Source organism: Rhyacophila brunnea, unplaced genomic scaffold (genome assembly GCF_057557595.1).
Source record: "Rhyacophila brunnea isolate RB1 unplaced genomic scaffold, BYU_Rbru_1.0 scaffold_12, whole genome shotgun sequence".
NCBI classification, from domain to species: domain Eukaryota; kingdom Metazoa; phylum Arthropoda; class Insecta; order Trichoptera; family Rhyacophilidae; genus Rhyacophila; species Rhyacophila brunnea.
In genome coordinates, this window is record NW_028232774.1 from 38,131,129 (window position 1) to 38,156,616 (window position 25,488).

The 25,488-nt window shown below is 33.8% G+C and overlaps 1 protein-coding gene across 1 annotated transcript in view; it reads right to left on the reverse strand.

Annotated features, from left to right (window-relative positions):
- Positions 1-17,375, reverse strand: part of trpl (transient receptor potential-like) — a 31,547-nt gene extending 14,172 nt beyond the window's left edge. The window contains exons 1-9 of the mRNA XM_085940180.1: positions 17,272-17,375; positions 16,950-17,187; positions 15,020-15,162; positions 11,978-12,158; positions 10,564-10,755; positions 8,670-8,904; positions 7,699-7,851; positions 4,387-4,642; positions 2,869-3,002 (exon numbers count right to left, since the gene is read on the reverse strand). Coding sequence (XP_085796306.1) covers positions 2,869-3,002; positions 4,387-4,642; positions 7,699-7,851; positions 8,670-8,904; positions 10,564-10,755; positions 11,978-12,158; positions 15,020-15,162; positions 16,950-17,187; positions 17,272-17,363 — 1,624 coding nt within the window. The 5' untranslated portion in view covers positions 17,364-17,375. The remainder of the gene's footprint in view (positions 1-2,868; positions 3,003-4,386; positions 4,643-7,698; positions 7,852-8,669; positions 8,905-10,563; positions 10,756-11,977; positions 12,159-15,019; positions 15,163-16,949; positions 17,188-17,271) is intronic.
- Between the last annotated feature and the right edge of the window lie 8,113 nt (positions 17,376-25,488).

Below are 25,488 nucleotides of genomic sequence, written 5' to 3' on the forward strand. Positions count from 1 at the left end.
CATTGGCCGGAATCCGATGTATGTTGGTTCAAGTAACTACCGCTCCCTACAAATATGTTTCACATTTTTTTCTAATCGGTGATTATCTATATTTCTTTAGTGTTCCAAATTTAATTATTTAGGTACTATGGTTTCTAATCCTGAGACTCGATTTTCTGATCTCTAAATCCCCCAAAATTTTGAAATTAATTTTTAAAAAATATTATAATTTTGTCCACCACAGAAGTGTTATTTGAAGAAAGTAGTAGGGGAGTTAATTTACATTTAAATAATTACAAGATAAAAAGAACTTTTTATATACAACGTTTTTAAATTTTCTGTTGAATCATATAAACTTGACTTGGCTAGCTTAAACGATCAAAAAAAATGTATTTGATAGAAATAATACTGAAATGTCATTTTGACACTCATATTGATTTCCATAGTAACGCACTTATATATTTATAATTTCCTAGCAACCAATAATAGTGGATTGGATTACGGATTTCTTCCGAAATAACTTTTCATACAAAACAGAATTAACTGAAAATGAATTTAATTCTACTTAAAGATGGCTAAAAGTATTTTAAAAATGCATTGGCATCGTGTTCTGATATATTATAAGAGTTGTAAATGTCTAGCTAGTCAGAAAGTTAATTAAAAATCGATTGCAAGATTTCTACCGGACAAATAATAATACGACCTAATAAATACGTTGTAAAATAGTCAAATCTATGAAAAATATGACCTTTTTGCTCATTATTTTATTGGGATTACCGTATTGGCTAAAATATGTTTCCCCATAAAATCTGACATAAATACTATGACGTAATATGTAATCATAATATGCTACAAAAAATATGTATAGGGCTGTTGTTGGATCTCTACCTACATTCATAGTAGGTCAACATAGGCATCAAAAAATATTCAATCGTTTTTGTCTATTTTTTAGATCCCAGGGGCCTTATGTTAGAACTTGCGAGTTGTAGTCGCCCGGTCGACATGACGTCATATGACATCATTGTGACGTACTACCGGAGTGATAATAGCATTCGAGAATATAACGCTACTAAAATAGTGGCGTTATCCATTGTCCCCATACACAAATTGGTGTTTCAGCATAATATTATCTATGGTGAGCCGTGTGCGTTGGACGGCTTGCCTCGAGCGTGTATTGGCTGACGTCACAATTACGTCATGTCATCGGGTGACTTTATATCACTAGTTAGAATATAGGGTTGCAGTATCTATCAGTGGCGAAGGGCGGATGTAGGCTGTTAAGATCCGACATAAATAGTGCACACTAAACTTTGTCAGTCAAACGTATTTTTCCCCATTGAACTATTTACAATGTGTAGATAGTGTTTGTTGGTTCAATTAACCCTTGCATAACCCAAGCCATAGTAGATAATTAGTCAAAAATACTCGTCTATCTATAAAAAATCTAAAATTATGCTAATAAGACATTCATCATTTTAGATATTTTATAGATAGAAGAATATTTTTGATCGATTACGGCTTGGTTTAGGCAGGGCTTAATGAATTTAAAAAAATGAACTTAAGATATATGTATTCTTAATCCAACGAAAACGAATAAGTATGAGTCAAAAAGTGTGCACAATTTCGTTGTATCGACCAAAGTGTACCAAAACTATTACGGTTTGGTTTAGGCAGGGTTTAATTGATTTTTTAAAACAAACCAACACCATCTGTAATAATATGCAGTCTTAATTCAACAATATAAACCATTATGGTTTGGTTTAGGCAGGGTTTAATTTAATTTTAAAAACTAACCAGCATCATCTGCAAATTGTATTCTTAGACCGATGAAAACAAGTAAGTATGACTGACAAAATTTAGTGTGCACAATTTATGTCGAATCTTAATAGCTTACCTTCCACTCCTCCCCGCTGGTATCTATATTATATTGACGAAATAATAATTTCTTCCGTCTTCCAAGGATTTAAAATTCCTTCCGGAATTCCAATACGATAGAAGAGTATAAATGCGTTTTATAAGTTTGTACTCTTTACTGCACTGATACGGCTCTTTGCCTGATTACCTCGCATAAAATTAGATCAAATGATATTCACTTGTATAAATATAAATGTAGTAATAAATACAAAAATAGATAATTCAGTGGTTAACTTTCAAAACTGGACATGTCCCATAGGTATATGCCGAAAATGAGTTATTATCGAAATATCATTCTATAACCTCATACACACTTTGTTGACTTTCAAAAATAGCCACAAAATACCAATTTCATATTGAACAGAGGTTTCAAAAAGTAGGTTGACATTCAAATAGGGACCCGTTCAACGTTGTTGACATTCGAAATGAGAAATGTCACTTCCAGCTAATAGCGGGACTGTATTGAGTCACGTGACCAAGTAAGTTGTCATACAATCTGACAGTTTGGTTTTTGTCACGTGCGTGTTTTCGCTCTGTGTTTTTATTTGAAAAGTTCATTTATCTCTGAGGAGTGAATAGTGGACATGTCCAGTTTTGAAAAATAACCACTGAATTAATGTAAAAAACATATTTTTAGAATGTATTACATCATTTTCATCCTAGAGCCGAAGTGCAAAGTTATGAAGCATATACTCTACTACTCTGTTTAATTGGGATCTAATAATATTTAAAAATATATTATATATTAGGTACAGTCAAGATCATGGCTGTGAAATCATAACAGTCATGTACAGAATGATAAATCCTCATGTTCTTTCACTTAATCTATGTTCCCGACCCCCGATACTGTCTATTAAACTTTTTTATACAGCAAAGACACTTCTACCATTTTCCACCAATATCTATGACGTCACATATATGATCTTTTAATCCATCAGTGTAAATCAAGAATTTTACTGACGAGACAGTACTTACCACAAGCAAATGCGAACAGAACCAAAGTGTAGATGAAGAAGAACTTAACAATGTCGATGACCATCCTTCCGAGAGAGATCTGAAGGGGTCCAAGGTGAGGATTGATTGAAAACAAATGTACCAGTTTCAAAGCACTGTAAGGAAAAATAAAATTAAACAAAATTAACATTTTAACATAGTAGAACTCCATTATAATTACCTATACAAATTTAGGATTATATACATTAAGCACAGAACAGATTAATAAATAGAATTTCGATAAGCTATCTACTATATACCAATACAGTAAATTTTGATGCAAGGTTTTGAATGTATAAGTGTCCTGCGAAAATGAAGCACGCATTATAGACGTGCAATAGTGTGTGAAATACACCAATATTAAATGAGCGTCAATGCATAAACCGAGAGCAGTTGTCAGTATTCGACGTATGACGTATTCTTGACACGTGTTTAAATTTATCCCGTATTCTTCCTTACTCGAGATCGGTTGCCTGCTTCTCCTTACCCGTTAGGTATTTCAGTCTCTATTATTTCTGAGTTCCCTGACATTAAAAGACTGTAGAATTAACAAAAACTTCAAATAAATCACAGCGATTATTACGTATAACGAATACAGCGAAAGAAGGTAACCATTTGAATGAAATTTTTCTTCATTCTTAAATCTTGTGAATATTCGTTGAATAAAAAATATAGTTTTCTACTAATTTGTATTTTGTGTCACTAGCTATTTAAAATTTTACCCTGTAATCAAAACTATGCAACACTAGAAAGTCCAGTAGCGAAGGGTGGACGTAGGCTGTTAAGATCCGCCATAAATAGTACACATTAAACTTTTTTAGTCATATAATATTATGTTAGTTAGTATAAAAAATCGATTAAACCCTGCCAACCAAACCATAATAGGTTTGGTGTATTTTGGACGATACGACAAAATTGAGCATACTTTTTCATTTATACCTTAGAATACGTCATATAATATATCACTTCGTGTTCTGCCAAACCATAATAGATAAAAAAATATATGTATGATTATATTGCATAATTTTAGATATTTTTTAGAGAGACGGGTATTTTTTGGCTATTATCTATTATCGCTTGGTTTTCGCAGGGTTTAATTGAATTTTAAAAACCAACCAACATAACAACACAATAATTGTAGTCATATTTCAATGAAAACAAATTAATACGTATGACTGACAAAGTTTAATGTGCACTATTTATGGCAGATATTAACAGCCTACCTACACCCTTCGCCACTGCTAGACACACATACAAGTTGATAACATAATATAACTCTAACTAGGCTCGACTCGCCCATTGAATCTCGGAATAAATAAAAAAAAAATACAAACAAAGCTGCTCACGTATCCTTGGCCATACCATCGGAACTTGAGACTGAACACTCATCCGAGCTATCATAAGCCTACCGGGCTGGTCAGTTCAAGTTCATTTGTAGGACATAACTTAGTCGAAAATGTTGATGCTTTTGATTGTGTTGAATTGTAGATAAACCATCACCTGAATATGTTAGCAGCCGCAAACAATCCCTCAGCTATCAACTGAGGATCGAAGGCATCCCAATTTTCTCGTGGTATATAGGCTGTCGCCGGATCCAAAGCTATTTCACTGGCCTGCTGAAAGTAGGCAGCTAATCGGAGAACTGCCACAGCAAAGTACAGAAAGTTCCGAGTGAAATCGATGAAATTCCACATATTTCTCAGATACGACTGCATTCCTTCAAGGTATATCTCGTGAGTTTCTTCCCAGATGAAACCTGAACAACAATTAAGTTTACATGTTAGTTAATAACTTCTCGCATGGATATATTATGATATCATGTGACTGTGGTTCAATTAACTATGGTGTTATAGACGATACGCCGTATCTAAACCAGGCATTAGGTAGTTAGGTACACGTTCAATCTTGATCGCGGAGAGTGGATAGTGAATGTTGAAAATCAAAATCTATCAGTCTGCTCTGAATCGCAATCAAGGATGCCTAGTCTTTACTATGATTTGAAGAATATATTTGGATGTTTGTATGTTTGTACCGTCCTTCGGTTTTTCTTTATACAAATCCACACGCGCAGTCGGTTTCGACAAAATTTGGAGGGTAGACGGAGACCGACGAGCCGGAGTACGTGGTTGGATCTTGAATCTCAGATTTAACCCGTTGCACCCCGTTGGACCGTTTACGGTTTTTGCGGAAAAGGGCCGCCGCGTACAAGGCCTTGTAACGCGGATGTTAATGCTGCGACCTCAATTTATTTCTGAAAATGTCGCTAGAATGTGTACATTTAAAAATATTTGCGTTTATTTCAGCTCAAACGGAGGTCAAATGGCAAAGCTAGATTCAAATAATTATGTTATTAGAATCGCTAATCGGCAGGGAGCCAACCGAGCCGGCGCGACGCGGGCGACGCAGTGCTGCCACATTTCTCAAATATTATATTTTTTACTTCTTCAAATTCAATCCTTTGCACTCTACGTATTACATTTAGAATTTTTAATTATCAAATATTAAACCATTCCACCCCGGGCAGCGCCGGGTGATACGGCTAGTACCTACATAAGTCAGTTAACTAAATCTGACATGTCGTGCCTGTTTTTTTACGTATGTATGTAATATTGGATCTACGTATCTTTGACGTATCTAAGATTGTTCAACTATGAATAATTCACTATACTTTCCCATAATAACTTTTTTTTATATTAATCAATGTCATTATTAGAACACAACTCAATAACACAAGAAATAAATAATAAAAATCGTTGAAATTAAAATACCGCATACACTTTTTAAATATTACATCGTATTGACAAATGATGGCATTAGATATCACGTGGTAAACAATTATGAACACAATTGGACGATTAACTTATTGTAATAACTAAGTACCTCAATATATAAATATGATAAACTACCGTCGATAGCCGCCTTGTGTATATAAAAGACCCACTAAAACGCTTCTATCGATATCGATACATCCCGTTATCGTATTGAAAGGAAAGTATCAATACCAAAGCATTAAATTACCTACAACGTATTGAATACATTATGTAAATCTAAATGTGTATAAACGTTCTGACACCGAAGCTTGTGTTTCGATTCAATATCTATAGCGTATAGCTAAAGTAGAGATTGTAATACCGGTATTCCAGGATTTATTGATACCGAAATACCGGTTTTTAATACATATCCAAAATACCGGTATATTCATTGTTAAGAATGCAGACACATTTATTTTTGGAAAATGAATTGAATGTTTGCAATTTATTTGATCATCAGTTCTATAATTTATCACCTGTATATATTTTTAAATATCAACAGAATATTATGAAGGTACTTAAGATACATTTTCTATATATCAGTGGTGAAGGGTGGAGGTAGGCTGGTAAGATCCGACGTAAATAGTTCATACTAAACTTTGTCAGTCAAACGTATTTGTTTTCATTAAACTATGACTACAATGTGTAGATAGTGTTTGTTAATTTTTCAAGCCATAGTACGAGTAGATAATAATCAAAAAATATTTATCTATGAGAAATATTTAAAATTATGCCATTAAAAACCATACATTATTTTAGATATTTTATAGATAGAAGATTATATTATATTTTTATTGATATTTTTTATCAATTATGTGGGTCTATTCTATACTTATCGAACACTAAATTGATAAATAGTATCAAACTTAGGGTAGGTTTGTATCAAAATATTAGCACTTATTGTAACAATTACACGAAGCTGGTTTTTATTGTTGCAATAAGTGCGATATTTTAACAGCACCTATCTTGCTGCTGTTAAAATATCGCACTTATTGCAACAATAAAAACCAGCTTCGTGTAATTGTTACAATAAGTGCTAATATTTTAATACAAACCTACCCTAAGTTTGATAATATTTATCACTTTAGCGGTCGATAAGCATAGAATAGACCCAATGGTTTGGTATAGGCAAGGTTTAGAAAAAAAAACTAACCAACACCACCTGTAATGTGTATTCTTAATTCAACAAAAACAAATAAGTAAATATATCACTGAAAAAGTATGCATTATTTTGTCGGATCGCTCATAGCATACCTAAACTATTATGATTTGGTTTAGGCAGAGTATAATTGAATTTCAAAAACTAACCAGCACTATCCGCAGATTGTATTCGTGTGCACTGTTTATGTCGAATCTTAACAGCCTACCTCACCCTTCGCCACTGCTATATATCGAGGTTATACTGACAGAAAGCATTAACTCATTAAAACAAGTTCTGAGATAATCCCACAAAGGACTTTAATTTTTTTTTCCAAGCGTTCTCCCACGTAGATTTTTTTATGATTTAAAAACATTTTTTCTACATTATAAAGACTAACCTTTATGGCAAACACAATATACGACATGTTACAAGTCCTGTATTTTGTATACGCAGAACGCATTAGGTCATTATCATGCTTTCTATCAGAATAAAAAAAATAACAATATGATTTAATAATATTTCTATTCTCTCACCATTATATCCAATGCCTTTGTGGGTTTTACCAGGACGTAGAGCGTAAAATTGTATACATTTTGGCATTTAAAACAGAAAAACAGCAAAAACTGAGTTAATGCGTTCTGTCAGTATACCCTCGATATATTATATCAATGTTTTATTGTATTGTTGTATTTATTGATAGATACTTCCATTTTTTTCTATTTGTTTTACAGAATACTTACCGGTATTCAATAATAAATACCGAAGTACCGATATTGATGTTTTCATTCGGTATTGCAACCCTAAACCAAAGTATATACATACATGAATACTAAAGAATCGATTGAATTTTAAAGATCATACCCATGACATAAATAGAGACAACTATTTCTAAATACGTCGGTCCATTCCCTCGTTGCCTTAGAAGTTCTTCTTCAAGTGCTTTCTTCATAGATTCAGTGCCGAAGAAATGAATCACCTGAACGTCCGCTCTAAGTGATACCAGCATTAAGATTACTAGAATAAGAAAAAAAAATCATTCACGTACATATTATTATACAAATTCCTTAGGAAATAAAAATATTTTACAAAATATACATATTTTTACCAAATAGTTTGGGTTTCTAGGAAAGATATCTGTGTCATTGTGCTATCCTATCTTTACTGCTGTTTCAGTGGTATTCAACGTGTGGGTTACAACGGCCGAGAACAAATTTTAGGGGCGAGCAAATATTAATCCCGGATAATTTTAATTCAATACGCTGATGTGCGATCATAATGACAGATTCGAATATTTGTTTATTGTGTGACGGCAGTTTGATTTGGGCGATAACAAAATTTAAACTGCTCTTCCCTTATTACAGGCATTAATTAAGTAACCCAACCACCGATGGACATCTTTCAGAAAAGAAAGGCTAAAAAAACTGCGATCGTAAAAAAAAAATAACAGACCAGAATACCTTCAAAAAATGTTTCAAATGTAATTCTGAAGGGAAAATTTTCAAATGGTTGCTCAAAATTTACATTTTTAGTAAGAACGCCGTGAAACGAAAAAATTGAAAACCACTGTTTTATGTTATGATATATATATACCTATCATAAAATAAATGTTACTGCCATCTTAACTATCTATTATAGTGTGTATAATAGATAGTATATAAAATGAGTAATAAAGTAAGCACCCCAAGTGAAACGATATTAAAATCCACCACTATATGGTTAGGACGCCAATCTGAATCTAATATCTAGCGAAGATGGCTGGCCGTTGCCAGCTGCTGTCTCCGTTAGTAGTTTTCAATGCATTAATGACATATTAATATTGATAATTTACTAACACAAAAAGAACAGATAAGAAGAAGCATGGATCAAGAATTTCATGAACGGTTTCCTCATAAGCTTTCCAGTTGAGCAATTGGGAGCCACCATGTAGAGAGAGCAGTAGAAGGGGAACAGGAGAGCAACTCGCACGATGATTAAGATCTTCTCGGTGGCTTTTTTTCTCCGGAATCCCGGAACGCCCTCGTACCAAATCGATGCCAATAGTTGCTGGATGTTTGGATGAGCCACAAACTGGAAATTGACAAAACATTAGCTCTACAATACGATAAAATTGTTGTTTTATGTGTAAGATCTATTTCAGCACCCACTTCATCTTGAGCACGGGCAGTAGGTACTGTTTGGGAGCCCCATATAGAATATAATATACACAAGGTAATTACCTAAAATTGGTGAAACACAATATGATAACTCGCATTTCATAATAATATTGTTAATGTCTTAAGGGCCCGGCCCACATGCCCCACATAGGTCAAAATTGAAATTTTATGGTATTTTCAGAGCACAGGTCTGGACATACCCTAAACGTTATAGATAATCTATTTATATAATTTTGAAGTCTTATTATCCTTTATATTAATTTTAAACATTAAATTTGATGACTGCATAAAGTATTTTTATTACATAAAATAGTATTCTTTTAAACCTCTCGATATAGTCATATTTCAGTACATCCATGTGCAGTAGTGTTAAGATGTTTAGATGTATTAATTCTTAATCGCATTTATAAAACCATTAGTAAAATTAATGTTTACTTTTATGATAAAATAATATATTTATAATCTCTGTGATCCCAAATTTGACATGATTTAGGCATTTTATTATTCAAAAAATAGCCAAGATTACCACATTTGAATATAATTCTAAAAATACTGATTATAAGCTATATTTTTGACCATTCAAATGTGATAAAACATCCTACGAATAATGATTGTTTTATAATAATTATTGACCTAAGAATAAGGTAGTATTTTTTTGAAATACGCTATTTCTATTGGCATTTCTCAGTGGTTAAGCTACAAGATACGGCCGTAGCCTTAAATTGACAAACGATAAATGAAGTAGGGAGTAATACCATGTTAACGCGCGTCTAGGAACATGTACCTAACCGAAAAACACGAAAAACATATTTTCTTAAAAAATCATGGCAAAATTTTCAAACGCCATCTTAGAATAAGGTTTTTTGGGTTGTTTCCCTATAGATGTAATGTATTGACATTATTAATAAAAATAGATATTAGTAATATGCTAAACGAGATTTATGACATAAAAAAGTGTTTGATTGCAATTTATCAAAAGGAGTTTAAAACTTTCAAATCCCGCTCAAGGATGATAGATCAACGGTATGGTAAAAGGTGACAGAGGAAGATATCACATTTCACGGCTTAAGAATCTCCGGAATTTGTACTATCATAATATGACACAGTCATTCGCTGCTGACTAGATAATGATTTTTTAATTACCACCTTTAAAATCCACGTTAATTACGTCGATCGACCGCCTGGTCATTACGCGCCTAGTGCGTCTTCAGCGTCCAAAGTATTAATCGCTATAAAATCAGGCCTCGAAATGAACAGGAGCTCACCGGAGCGCAGTTCCGGTACATGAAATCCCGAAGACTATCGCCCCACCTTGTGAAAAAATAAGTTCACCGCCTGAGCCAGGTAGGCCATATAAATAAAAATCTAACACTCTTATCTTTATAAAATATTCATAAAATTAGAAAAATATGTTAATATTTTCTGAAAATTATCGAGCGCTTCAGTTCGTAAAATATTCCATTTCATAAATATATTTCATAAAATCTATCTATGTGCATAATAATTTAAAAAACGTAGACTTTTAGACAACTTTTTTCTTTGGGTTATAAATAGATTTGTAAAATAAATTAACCTTTTTTTGTTTGTAGTTAATAGCCAATTCGAGGCGAGCCAGTTTCATGTGCTCTCCATCTTCATAGGGTGGATCTTCGGGGTCATGGTTGAGAATTATGGCTAACTCTTGAGAACTCCTCGACTGATGCAGAAGGTCTACGGCGAACTGCTGGCACTGTTTCCGGAGTTCAAGATACTCACTCTTGGATTCCTATAAACCATTATGTTCACAATAAAATCTATAAAGGCGGGATTCCACAACTGATATATTTCTATTAAATTTGTAAAATATCCATGCTCTAGTCATGAAATTTTTCGCCGTCCATTGATATGTAACGATAACCAGGGGGGAAATATTTGTCAAGTAGATACACCAGTTGCAGAACTCCGCCTTTATAGAACAACATCACTCAAGTATTTACTACCGTAAAACAATAGTGCTAAGTTTTAAGATATTAGGGCCTATTTTTTGAAACGCGTATGACCCTGAGACCCACAATACTGTAAGCTGACACGTTAACACTCTGCCATCACGAGTGCAATCCTTGACCTAATTATACATAATAGTAATAGGTAATGGTAATTACAATCATGTAATCCAGGGGTAGTCAACCTGTTTCATGCTTTCCAGCTTTCATGGTGGGCGGTAGGGGTTTAAAAACATTTTCATTATGTTTTAATGCATTAATAATTTAATTAATTAAATGTAATTTCATCAGACTTCATGCTTCTGCAAAGTATAAATAAAAAGATAAATTTAACTACAGTAAGTTGTTTTATAAAGATTTATTCTGCCAAACATAGCGAAAGTCTGACATGAAATATTTGGTAAGTAATTATTATTATATGCTTCAACTTGATGTAACTCTGATTTATAAATTTTATAAAGTAAAGTTACTTCCCTACTTTATAAATTTACTTACATTACTGTGGAACCGGTGGGCGGTTAGAAAATTTTACTACTAACAGAGATACAAAAGTGGGCGGTAGGTATAAAAAGGTTGACTACCCCTGATGTAATCCAATAAATCATTATGGACTTCTGACTGTATCACCTTGATATCAATCATTCATTTTCATTACATTACTAATGGGGGGTTACAAATGACGTCAAATTATCCCCCTCCTCCCTCCGTCATCATATTTCATCACAAAATATTTTACCCCCCCTTTAAATTACTTCACATTTGATGAAAATTATCGATGTCAGTATAATGTTCTCACGGAATATGTTGTTTTTTTGACATCACTTTTTCTACAACCCCCAATATCCGACTTCTTCACCCTATTAGTACGTGACGTTATATTATGGACATTTTAATATGGCGTTATATGAAAACCTAACGCCATCCATAGAGAATTGTGGATGCCGAGCTTAAATTCAATGTCTTCGCTGACATGTGTTTACTACAATTGATTCAACTATTGATTACTTGTTCAGCAAACGCCAAGGTCCTGAGCTCCCAAGAGAGTTGAAAAGCGGTGAGCAGAGGGTCAGGCGAAGATAGGGCTATCAGAGAAGGACTCGCGAGGGCTCGATACTCGTTCACACGGGACAGTGAATGACGCAGTGAATCGTCGCTCGATTGTTTGATGCATTCCTCGCAGCCGCACCTGAAATATTAAAATTAAAATCAAGACAACCAGTTTAAATAAATGATTACTCCATTTAAAATACAGATGTGGTCTTCACATTTATAAAATGAGTTTAGGTATCGTGGTGGAGGACGTCTAGTGTAGGTAATATGATGATTTTAAACGTAGGGTGTAAGGGTGAGGGTACCTCGATACCATAGAAAATGTGAAAATACAATGTTTTGTTCCTCTTCTGTCACATTATATGTTTCATTGCTGTTGTTGAATGAAATAAATTCAATAAACTAATATCTAATTCTCGAAAATCAAATATTCTTGAATTCGAGTATTATAGAATCTCAAGAATCAAAAGTCGAGCTCTAATTATTCATACCGATTGAAAAAGAGTTTACATTTCGCTGTACCTAAAACTCAGATATTTATAAATACCAAGGCCCACTATATAGTAAGGCTGTGGCACGATACTGTAAACTTCGATCGTAATGCTAGTTATTTATCAACGTCAAATGCAATTTGGTAAATTGTTTGTAGAAAATGATGATTGTTGCATATTGAAATTAATTGTAATAATTTAAACGAAGTATTCAATCGGAAATCTTTATTTATTGCGGCATTGCTGTTGAAGTAGCCTAGTAGTACTAGTTATTGATTATCTTCGACTATCACTTAATGGCATAATTTTAGATATTTATAGATAGACAAATACTTATTGACTAATATCTGTTATGATATGGTTCACGCTGGGTTTAATTCAATTTTAAAAACTAAACAATACTACCTATCTACAATTTTTATTCTCAGTGACTGACAAAGTTTAGTGTTCACTATTTAAGGCAAATCTTAACATCCTACCTCCACCCTAGTTTTTATAATTCAATTAAACCCTGCGAAAACCAAGCCGTAATAGATAATAGTCGAAAAATACTCATATATCTCTAAACTATTTCAGATTAGCCAATTAAATCATAATACCTTTGGATATTTTACAGATGGAATAATATTTTGTATCTATTATAGTTTGGTTTAAGCAAGGTTTAATGAATTTAAAAAAATGAACCAACATATAATACGTATTCTTAATCCAACAAAAACAAATAAGTATGAATGAAAAAGTGTGTACAAATTGGTCGTATCACCCAAAGTATACCAAAACTATTATGATTTGGTTTAGGCAGGGTTTGATTAGTTTTAAAAACTAACCAAGTAAATTGTAGTCTTAGTTAAAGAAAAACAAATACGTTTTTAATGTGCGATATGTATGGCGGATCTTAACAGCCTACATTCAATCTGTCGCCACTGAGGACTACCATCGTGACTCTTAATTCAGTGCCACGGCCTATATATAGTAGGTCAGGTAGAAATGCTTACCATAAGATTGTAGAAATAAATGATTCGAAATGATATTTCTTCATAACATTATGATGTAATGATGTGCTGAGCTAATTTATTATCGGTAATATTTCTTTCGGTTTCAGCCATTATTTGGAATATTCCTACGATTCTCCTATATTTCATTTATTGTATAATTGGATTACTCTTGACCAAATAACTTCCGGGCGAAAATAAGCTGATTAGATTCTGGGTGTCCACATGATATTCTCGTGACATTAAAAAATATTACATAATTACAAGATAAAAAGAACATTTTATATACCACGTTTTTAAATTTTCTGTTGAATCATATAAACTTGAGAATTCTATGTATAATTTAGGACAAATCAATCAACGAATCATTTTTTTGCTATTGTGCAACAAACAGATATAGAATACTGAAATGTCATTTTGATTTCCATATACGCACGTAAATATTAATAATTTAGTTGCTAGGACCACCCCCTTAGCAACCAATAATAGTGGATTGGATTACGGATTTCTTCCGAAATAACTTTTCAAGCAAAACATAATTAACTGAAAATGAATTCAATTCTACTTAAAGATGGCTAAAAGTATTAAAAGAATGCATTGGCATCGTGTTCTGATATATTCTAAAAGTTTCAAATTTCTAGCTAGTCGGGAAGTTAGTTAAAAATCGATTGCGAGATTTGTACAGGATAAACAACCACCGGACAAACAAGAATACGAGCTAAGAATAACGTGGTAAAAAATCAATACTATACAACAATAACAAGACTAGGGAATCCAATCCTGGGATCCCGGACAATTTTCGACGCCTATGGATCACGGGATTAGTAAACATAATCCCGAAACGGAGACCGTGTACAAAATCATGTTAGTGAAGTGAATGTACCTGCACATGTCACAGGGGGATCCAGCGATCCCAGCTCACGGATAATAAATAACCATTTTTTGTTATACAGTTAAAATTTGTCGTAATTAGTATGTGTACATAGTGTAGTGCATAGTGGTCTATGCGCAGCGGGGCGCGATACCCGAGAGCATGGCCCCCACATCTTGAAGCGGGCCCCCAGGCTAGAATCTTTGGCGGGCCCCCCTACCTATCGCTAAGGTTAAAATCAGTGTGACGATCTACAGTTGTGTAATACAAATAGTATAATTTAGGGTATTTTATAGCGTTTTTTTGTATTTTAATACACCCATTTGAATTGTGGAGTTATCGAATATCGACAAACAATAATCAAAGGTAGTATACTCGTGAAATAGCGCCGCAGGCGACATTTTTTACTATTAGTGCAATTTTGTGATGTGTGGTCGGTCCGCCACGCCGGGCCCCCATGCTAAAGCCCTGTCAGCCCCCCCCTTGTGGGGGCCATGCCAGAGAGATGCAGGTTCGATTCCTGCGGGGTGTTTTACTTTTTTCAAAAAAGATTTTTTCTATTAGTTATAAAAGTGATTTCAAAATTATGTATGTTTAATAGCAATAATATTATTCTTCTTTTTAAAAGCTTTTTTACACTCACTTGATATCATGAGGCATCGGCAGCGTAGCACCTCTGTCAAGCAGTATCTTGATGATCTCATAATTATTTCTATGGGCGGCTAATATAAGTGGTGTAATATCCGGAGTAAACATCCCAATATTGCAGTCTATCTTTTGCCAACTCTGAAAATAAAGTAATTAAAAAAATATGTGGTAAAACCAGTGGTTTTAAAAATTTCTCGTTTAATGTTCGTCTTAAAAAATGCTGGAGCATAATTATTAAAAAATTTTCACCCGGAACCATAATCTGAAGCTTTTTTAAGCTTTTATGAATGCACATTGAAGTTAATGGCCCCACCAAACCACACCCGCCCCGCATCACATCTGGTCTTAATCGGGCGTATCACAGGACCCTACGTTTGGATGTGAAGCATCACTTTTTTATAACTGAGAATGTCTCAGGAGCATTTACCCAAGACTAAGGTCGCCATGCACTCAAATGTGCTTTGACTGATTTTATGTGACTTTAAGTGAACTGACTCGAGCAGCTCTTCTCTAAACTCTTCTCGACTGCAACACGTCGAATATGTCTATGTGATTTTGTTGGCATTCACAAAACACATGTAGCTAAATCTACTACCGCATACATTGCAACCTTTTAGTTTGAAAAAAAAACAGCTGATTCACATGCAACTATTTTCAACTAATGTACATGCAACTAATCTCGAAATGTCGCACTTTGTCATTCATTTTGGCTTGCCGCGTGACGTCAGTGTCCTCGCACGACGTTGTCTATGCGCACATAATAAAGTTGCATGTTGCGCTCAGTTTTGATTAATGACTATCATCCCAGTCGAGACGATTTTCAATGTGCGAATGTGCCTAGAGCATAATGCAAAGTTGTCGACGTTAAGTAGCCGTTCTAACAAGAATAATAATAAAAAACATATTATGTTCTTTCTCTCTTCCAGCGTTCTAACAAGAATAATATTTTATCATTTTCTCATTGAACTTAAGCCGCCGAAATTGGCTTCGTAAAGTTAGGCGCGTATCTTACGGACTTACGCGCCTAAGCATGGGCGGCTCTACCTTAAGGGTTCATAGGGACCAGCCCCACATCGTTATCATGTCAAAAATACAAGTCTGATATTTTTATCATTGTCATAATGGCGTCTATTTTTCGGTGACGGGGTCGCTCAGTCCCATCCCGTCGCCGCGGTACAAATAATCTAGTTCTAGAAAGAATGTGAATGCAGTAGCGTTAGTATACGCAAACTGGTGAGCGAATCAAATGACCCCTAGGTGAGTAAAAACGCTCGCTGTATGTCGTTGTTCAAAATTGATAATGGTAAGTGTATATTAATTGTTATTAGGTATCTATTAATTAACCTAATATTTTTAAACACGCTCTTTAGATGTGATTAAGTAATGATAATCATATCATTATAAGTAATTAGCTTGGTAAACAATGTATAATATGAAAAAGTAGGATGGTATGTATATTCAATTATTAATGGCTAAACCCTACCACCTAGAAAGTCGTCCAGCCGCCACTGCACCTAAGTATGGTTCTGCATAGTGCTCTTATTTTTTTTGTTTAAGAAAAAAGAAATGAAGATGACATTGTTAAAATAAAATAATAAAGGACTGTTCTCTGTAATAAAGAAAACATTGTTATACCGAAGCTTTGTTGCTTTGTTGAAGCGAAGTGTTCGTCCTTGAAAAAACAAACTCAACAATGAAGTAGTATTCTAAGCTGCCACATTGTTACTTTTGTTTCGTCAAGGACAAACACTTAGAACCTTGTAGTTCTCCACTCGCGAATTGCTGTTTATTACTTATACTTGCGAAATGTATCTTATTTATTGAATCATTATTGCAAAGTTCCTCTAATCTTTTATTGGTATTTCCATTACTAAAAACAATTAATTTAAATCTCAGAACTAATTATAGAATAGGTCCAAACTCACGTAAAGTTCTCCTTCCTTGTGTATAATCTCTTCGTGCTCCAAAAGAAGTTCCACAGCTTCAACAAATTCCACGTTAATAGCTTGGAGTAAGGCGTCTCGAGTCTGCACCTCCATGATGACCAGCAGCTCCACCATTTCCAAGTTTTCACCGTCTATCGCGAGTGTAAGGGCACCTCGACCCAGTGAGTCAAGGCAGTTCACGTCTATGTGGTGTTTTCTATGTGCTTTTTGGAGCATACTGAAGATATAACGAACACTGTAAGATTGAAGTAATTGTCATAAAATACTGTGTATGCCCCAGTCATCATATTATATTACTCACCGCCTCACATTTGCCATATCTCCCCTCTCGACTGCAAGGAGATACTTCTTCTCCTCAAGTGTGAGGGGCTTGGGTAGGCAAGGTAGTTCCATAGGCTTCCGACACCCATTGGTGCCCTGAAAAAATATTCGTATGAAAATCAGGTAGGCGGTTGTTACTTACAATACGTCAAAATTTGTCACTTATCTAACTAGATGTCACGGAGATTTGAAGCTTTCGAGATGTGGCTGTATAGTCGCATCCTCATAATTCCTTGGACTGACCGGGTGACAAATGTTGAAGTTCTCAATCGAATGGGGAAGGACCGAGAAGTTCTACGTAGTATCAAAACCAGGATATTACCCTCGGCCACATTATGAGAGGACAAAAGTACAGTGTTCTCCAACTTGTCATCCAAGGAAAGATCAATGGTAAGCGTAGCAGAGAACGGCGCCGCATTTCGTGGCTTAAGAACCTCCGTGATTGGTATGAGCGCAGCTTCACTGAACTGTTCCGGGTCGCAGATGACAAAGCTAAGATCGCCTTGATGGTGGCCGACCTCCGCTAGGGGATGGCACAACAGGAAGAAGATCTAACTAAAATATTATGACCCTATTGCTATTACCTAATAATAAAAGGTTTTTATATCAACTAGTAAAGTTATACTGTTACTTTTTTATTTTTATAATTATAATATTACATAACTGAAGTTTTTCTAATATAGTAGGTACCACAAAAAAGTTGGTTCTTAATTAAAAACACCTCAGATATATACCCCACTAGAAAACATCACGATGCTCGACGGGATTTGAACCAGTATAATACGTTTTTATTGACTATCGGTTTCGCACACATAACTTGAAAAAACATTTGAAAAAAATATGGTTAAAGCATATTGGCGCGATACCAGTGGATATACTGGTTCAAATCCCAGCATCCTATTTTTTTCAAATGTGATTTTTTGTAGAGGGTGAGGTGTTTTCAAGTTATGTGTGTTCAATACATGGAATGTTAGAGTAGAGTTAGAGAAAACTTTAAACTAAATTTTAATAATAAACATGACCACAAAATAATATGTAATAATAAGATGGGGTCCTTTAACGAATACGCAGTCTGTAACGTATTTTCTAATTGTAAATTTATCTTTGACTTTAAATAAAAAATGTTACTTATTTATTAATTAAAACACTTTAAAATTTACTCGTACATTCTCAAAAAATGTCTAAAATTGCAAGTTTCATATTAAATTTTTCCACTGGGCGACTCTAGTAGGTGGAGTATTCACATTCTGAAGGCTCGGTTTGGCGCGAAAAATTCTAATATAACTTAGTGGAATTTTGTAAGAAATTTACACTGTCCAAAGTTTAAAAGAGCTTTTTTAATACGACTTACGGTCTCCACGTCTTTCTTTGCGTCTGCCATGGTCTCCAAATGCCTATGTTGAATAAGGCACCATGGGCTGACGGATTTGCATTCCTACCTGTAATAAAACATATATATATATATATATAATCGAGCAGATTGTCAATTATCAAAGGGGGAAATTGGATCACAATTTCTTCACAGTAGATATATTATATATATTATTGGCATTGAACTGAACATTCCTAGAAAACGTTTATCTAATGCGACTAAAACTGACCCTGCAACCACAAAAATACTAATATGTCCATTACATTAAGAAAATCACATACATATGTAGAGATATATAATTACAAATTAAATATCTATTTTTCGTAGTGTCAAATTATAGCAAAGTCGGTAAGGAGCTGATCTCAATAATAAATTATGCATATCCATTTTTCACTTAGTCAGTCATCCATTGACGAAAACGCCAGATAATAGCTAGTCTCGATTATTTCAATAAAAAGAATATTATTTTGACTGTATAAATTGCGAATAATAATTCATCGGAAATGTCACTCTTTCTGTTAGAATCTCAGTCTCTATATCGCTTCGCACAATATCTCATTGTACCGAGATTCGGACCTCGGAACATTATCATAAGTATTGTAATATAACTACTGTAATATACTATTATACCGACTGTTTACGCAGCAAATAAAACTCGCTCCTGCATCCATCTTCGACTTCTTCATCATCATCCTCAACACCATGACCTACGACACCTCGACGACTCCCACATTGGTAACCCAAATCGAACCCCACATTGGTGACACCCGACTTTGAAAACAACGCAACTTTCTGATCAACAAATTCAAACTATTCAAGATAATATCGAGGGAATACGTCGGGCCGTACAATGTAACCCACAGTTGCCTGGTCATGGCTCCCACACATATATCTAGTGACCTCGCTGGGAATCGAACCTGGAGCCCCCGGATGTAAAGCCACTGCCTTACAGCGACTGCATTAATAATTTTAGTATAACACAATATTTAATTAAGATATATTTTTTAAATAGGTACCCAGGTAAGTGTTTGATTTTTTTGATGTATCAGTTATATCGGTTATGTTCTGGCAGAAGACACTAATTCAAAAAAATGACATAATTAGTTAATTATACCAAAATTTTCCTTATTTCAAACTTTACCGTTTGGAAACCTTATTAATAAATAAATAGTCTTTATTTTAAAATCATACTTTTTACGATTACTTAATAAACTCACGTGATAGACCATTTCAAACATTTTAACAACTTCAAAGTCAAATTACTAAATTAAAAAAACTAGTAATCTCCAGTTAGTGTGTTCTGCCAGAACAGAGACGATATATTTAACATTTAAAACTCGCGGAAAATTCTCGGGGAATCTGGTTGGAAACTACTTCTCTATTTTATTTATGTCACTGTTATAATGTCTAATTCTAATAAGGGTTCATCCATAAATGAAGTCACACGACTTATATAGTTATAGTATTATTAATATTTTGACCCTACCACCTATATCGAACTTCATCAAAATATATTTAACACCCTATCCAAATCACATTTAAAAAATCCTCCCCCATCCCCCCCACATTTGTTAAAGTGCTAATCGATGAATTTTCCACACAGCCAGAATATAAGCTAACTATAAATGCAATTGAGAAAGCATTCGACACGCTTATATCTTCGCAATATGCGTTAGGTTAGAGTAAGATAGAATTGCTAAGACTAAATTACATTTATTACCACGTTTTTATTAGCTCGTATTCTTATCTGTGCAGTACTAATTTTTTCTTGTGTGTCCAGTACATTTTTTTTCTTGTTTGTCCAAGATTTGTATTGGACGATTGAAGATTTTTAACTAACTCCTCGACTAGCTAGACGTTTGAAACTTTTAAAATATATTATAACACGACGACAATGCATTCTTTTAATACTTTTAGCCATTTTTAAGCAGAATTGAATTCATTTTCAGTTAATTCTGTTTTGTATGGAAAGTTATTATTGTTGGTTGCTAAGGGGGTCCTAGCAACTAAATTATTAATATATACGTGCGTTACTATGGAAATCAATATGAAATGCCAAAATGACATTTTAGTATTCTATATTTATTCAGTATTTCAATCAAGTACAATAAAAAATAATTATTAATACATAGAATTGTCAAGTTTATATTATGATTCAACAGAAAGTTTAAAAACGTGGTAAATAAAAAGTTATTTTTATCTTGTAATTATTTTTTATACACGTCGCCGGTAAATATTGATCTGGATGACTAGGCATTAAAAAAATGCGAGCACGTATTGCTGAAATTTATTGTTTTTGTGTTAAATATAAAGTTAGTGGTAATTATTTTTAAGATAATTTAGTAGAAGATAAGGTTAACTATATTGTGTTTAAATTTGGTAGTCGTACTGAGAAGCAACATGATGGTATAACGTTTCATAGTTAAGTTAATAATAATAAAATTGAGGTTATACTGTGCGTTATATGCAAGAAACGCCGCTTCATTTTGCCGAATAATACCCACTCTCTTTATATTATTAATCTTATGCTTGAATCCTTTTCTGCCATTTGTTAATCAGTGTAATGGTCTTGACCAATTTACATTCGTATAAATCCCTTCGCTCAAATTACATAAACCCGTTTGATTCACAGCATAATATGCAGGTAGGTTAAATTAATGTTTGCGAAGAAGGAATGAGCACATTGTTCTAGCTCGCTGTGATCTATATTGACTTTCTGTTAGAGAGCATAATATTGAGCTCTGACCACTAGGCCACGAAGCCATTCGCTGTCCCATTAACCTGTCCTTAATCCAAAGTGTGTAGACAACTTGGTGGAAAATATGCTAATAACGTGAACATTTATGCAGTAGCGGCATTGAAAAGTGAGATAACATTATTAGATACGTACATATAAGTGCTGTGTGTACGGAAGCCCTACCCCGTAGACCGCTGGGATTAAGGTGAACTTAGCATAATGTAATATGTCTACACATTTACTGGAATAATATTAATACTTGGAGCATTTAGTAAGTTTATTTAAGTAGATTTATAAACTACGCGATCTATCATTGGGTAGGTAGTAAATCACCATTCCTTCTCGAAGACTGTCATATTGACATCCAAAAGTAACAGGGTTACACGTAAATTGTGCGTAAAACATTTCACCGTTGCACAGTTTGCCGTGAGCTTTCTATCGGAAAGAGATGACCGTATAATATTTATTTTTCTGACCATGTCCGATCCTAATAGGATCATATGGACCTCCACAGAGTGGAGGTTTGTATTGACAGATTTTTTTTACGAGAAATGGATGTCAGCCACTTGCTCAACCTATTAGGTCCATTACTCTACTCTGTGGAGGCCCATATGATCCTATTAGAATCGGACATGGTCGAAAAAAATGGATATTTAAATTTTCTAGAATTAGAGAAACTTAATTGTTTAAATTTATATTTGACATTTTTAAATGTACTAAAATTGATTCATATGAATTAAAATAAAATAAAATAAATAAAACGCAGGTATAAGTATACTATCAAATTGGACCATTTATAGTAATATTTAATAAATTGTGATAATGGGACTAAATTTAATAATAATGAACGAATGAATAAAAATACGAGATTCGAAAAATGATAATGGGGTCAGGGGATGAAAGAATTAAAACAGTATAGTAAACAGGTCTTAGTATTTGAGCTGTGGTTTTACACAAATTGAAAAACAATATGTGTACTTGTCAGACCCAGGATTCGAACCTGGGACATGTGTGTATAATACACGGTCTCCAATTGTATTAGATTCAATATGAACATTAATTCAATTTTCATAGCTGATTTTGGCAAAATTCATGAATTCGATAATGAAAACCTAACCTAACCTAACATAACAAATAATCCAGTATATCGGCTATTTTCAAAATGTGTTTGCTACTGGCTTCCTGTAAAGTGTAAACCGACAAGAACCGTTTTTTATTTAGACATGAATTTTATGTCAGTACTATACGACCCAAAGAGGTTGGACGGTCTTTAATATACGGCCATATATTCCCGATACAACATTTCACGGTAAAGTGTGATATGGAAAACTGCATACGTACAAGTTTCCGGACACGAAGTGGCAGATATCTTAACAGACTTTCTTTGAGGATTGTTTATTATTTTGTTAATCATTCGTTCAGAGTATAAAATACATTCGCATTACTGTTTTTAAATATCATAATTATGACTGCGAGTGTTGTAGTTTGTGATTGGTCGACTTTTATATAATATTCGAGAATTCGATTTTCAATTTCTGTGAATAATTTCCTTTCGAGAGCTTTTATTCAGGGATTTTTTGTCAATGACATTATAGTAGGTAATTTGCCTTTTAAATTTCGTGATTAATTTGCAGACCAAAATAATTACAGTTTAAGTAATATTAACATAAATAACGGTTACTGCTGCACATTCAAATGTTTTGTTTTAAAATTCCGATATTCTGTCATTAATAATTTCTCGAGAATACAGAATCTCGAAATATCCCAATAAGTTTCCACTATAATCTATAATTGCAGCCGTTTATTCACTATTTAGTCTCACAAGGTTATACCTATTAGAAAATAAAACATACAGTCATTACTCTGTGCACAATGGACGACATGAACTCTTACAGCAATCCCAACAGTTTTTTTTTACCAGAATGGAGTATCAACTATTCACTCAACCGCTCTTATTAAAAGAGTAAATACGAAGTAGGTATCGAGATATAAAGAAAGAACATCACAAACATGACTAGATCTACAAATCACATTTGTGGCGGTTTTAAATTTACTGACAGGTTTGGAGGCTCCCTTTCAAAAAAAAAAAATATTCGTGCGATAATCGACCATTGAGTGTTACAAAAATACAGTGATTTTTGACGATTTTCCTACACGTTGTATGACTCGATTGATTGTTTACCGTTAGATTGTGACAACTAACTTTCTGACGGAGTTGCCGCCTTGTCTGCTTAATAAGGAATCACCAATTAACATAAGTGAATTTCATCGAGCACTGACGCTGATGCGATTCGCTGCTGACTAGATAATGATTTTTTTAATTACCACCAAATGCACGTTAATTACATCGATCAGCCGCCTGGTCATTATGCGCCAGGTGCGTCTTCAGCGCCCAAAGTATCAAAAAAAAATGTTTCAACACACTGTTTTCGAATCTCTCGTTGTTGAGAGCATAACTCATTTGAAAAGTTATTTTTATATTATTATTTTATAATATTTCCAGTGATCCCCTCCATATAGCTCAGCGATGGCGAACCTTTTTATGCGTACGTGCCAAAATATTCGCAAAAATGAGTGGCGTGCCAATGGCTAAAATTGGTGCGTAAATTATAAATTAGGAACACCATGATGTGCCTATTAGTAGTATTAATTGGTTATTATATATTTTTATTTACACCCTGCCGTCTCCATAAAGTGATAAAAGTACAAATTAAATTTAAAAAAAAACAACTTTAAATGAGGTATTTGTTATTATGCAATAATATGACACATATTAGTGAAATCTCGATTAAATGCGATGTTTATTGTTATACTAGTGGAAAATTTTACTAGTTAAACACACATATTCATTATAAAAACTGAGAAAAAACCTCAACAAATAGGTACGATATTTCGAATACGAATACAGCCACACAAAAATATGAGACTAGTGAGAAAACTGATAACAAGCGATTTACATCAGATACTTTTATATATCTTTATATATATAAATATCTTTAGATTTGCATACTTATTTTATGAGAAATTTAACAACTTAAAAACGCTCCACTGGAAATCTATTTAAATGAGACTTATTATACCTACATATACAATTAGAACCTATGACCACCCAAAAAACATGTTCTGGTGACAAACTATTTAACCTTATCACTGCCAGCCAATGTTTACAAGGTGGACACTATTGTAGGCCAGCTATTTTCGGAATAAAATAAATGCTTTAAAAATATGAAATAGGAACGGAATGATAAATATTTGTGAAAACTTAGCAACACAACATGTTTATCAAGTTTATCGTGAATATTTTCACACTAAAATGATAAATATTGTTTAGAAAATATACACAGACTGTTTATTCAGAAGTTATCACGTTTACAAGAACCCGCGAATATATTCGTCCGTGGCCTGACGCGACATACATGCTTTGGCGAGTTAATTCGTCCGTGGAACGGATCATGTTAAACCAAATGCTTGTTCATATTATTACAATGACGGCCGTCCGACCGACTGCAGCGCAATATTACAAGTATGATGAAGAATAGCCAACATTCTTTTTTTTTAAATGCAAATTGATTTCATCTATGATTCTTTCGCGTGCCATAGGTTCGCTACCGCTGATATAGCTGAAGGTAATGTATAAGTGTGTAGCGTCCTTATCTTTAAAATAGGTAAGAATCTTCAACTAACAATTTATTAATTATGTGAATTCAAACTTCTACACATTCTACACGGTTCGTTAAGAGCATACTTCAGTGAAACGGCAAATAATTTTCAGCTATAATAGGTGGAACGTAATTTTGCATGCGTTACCAGTCGGAGAGCGATAGTCGACCTGTTCACACGTCAATTTGTTTGTGATGGCGTCAGCGGAATTAATTCTTAAATCGTGTAAAGATGACTAAAAAATGATACGTTTTTACTCGAAAAACAAAACATGTCAATGAATATATTATTATTATTATTACTTAAATAACAATAAACATAACATTAAATGGACGCATGTTGAATTTTTATGACAAATTATGTTTGTTCGTCACGCGTCGTTTGCACAATCTGTGCGTTGCATAGTCACGATCGTTTTAGACCGTTCC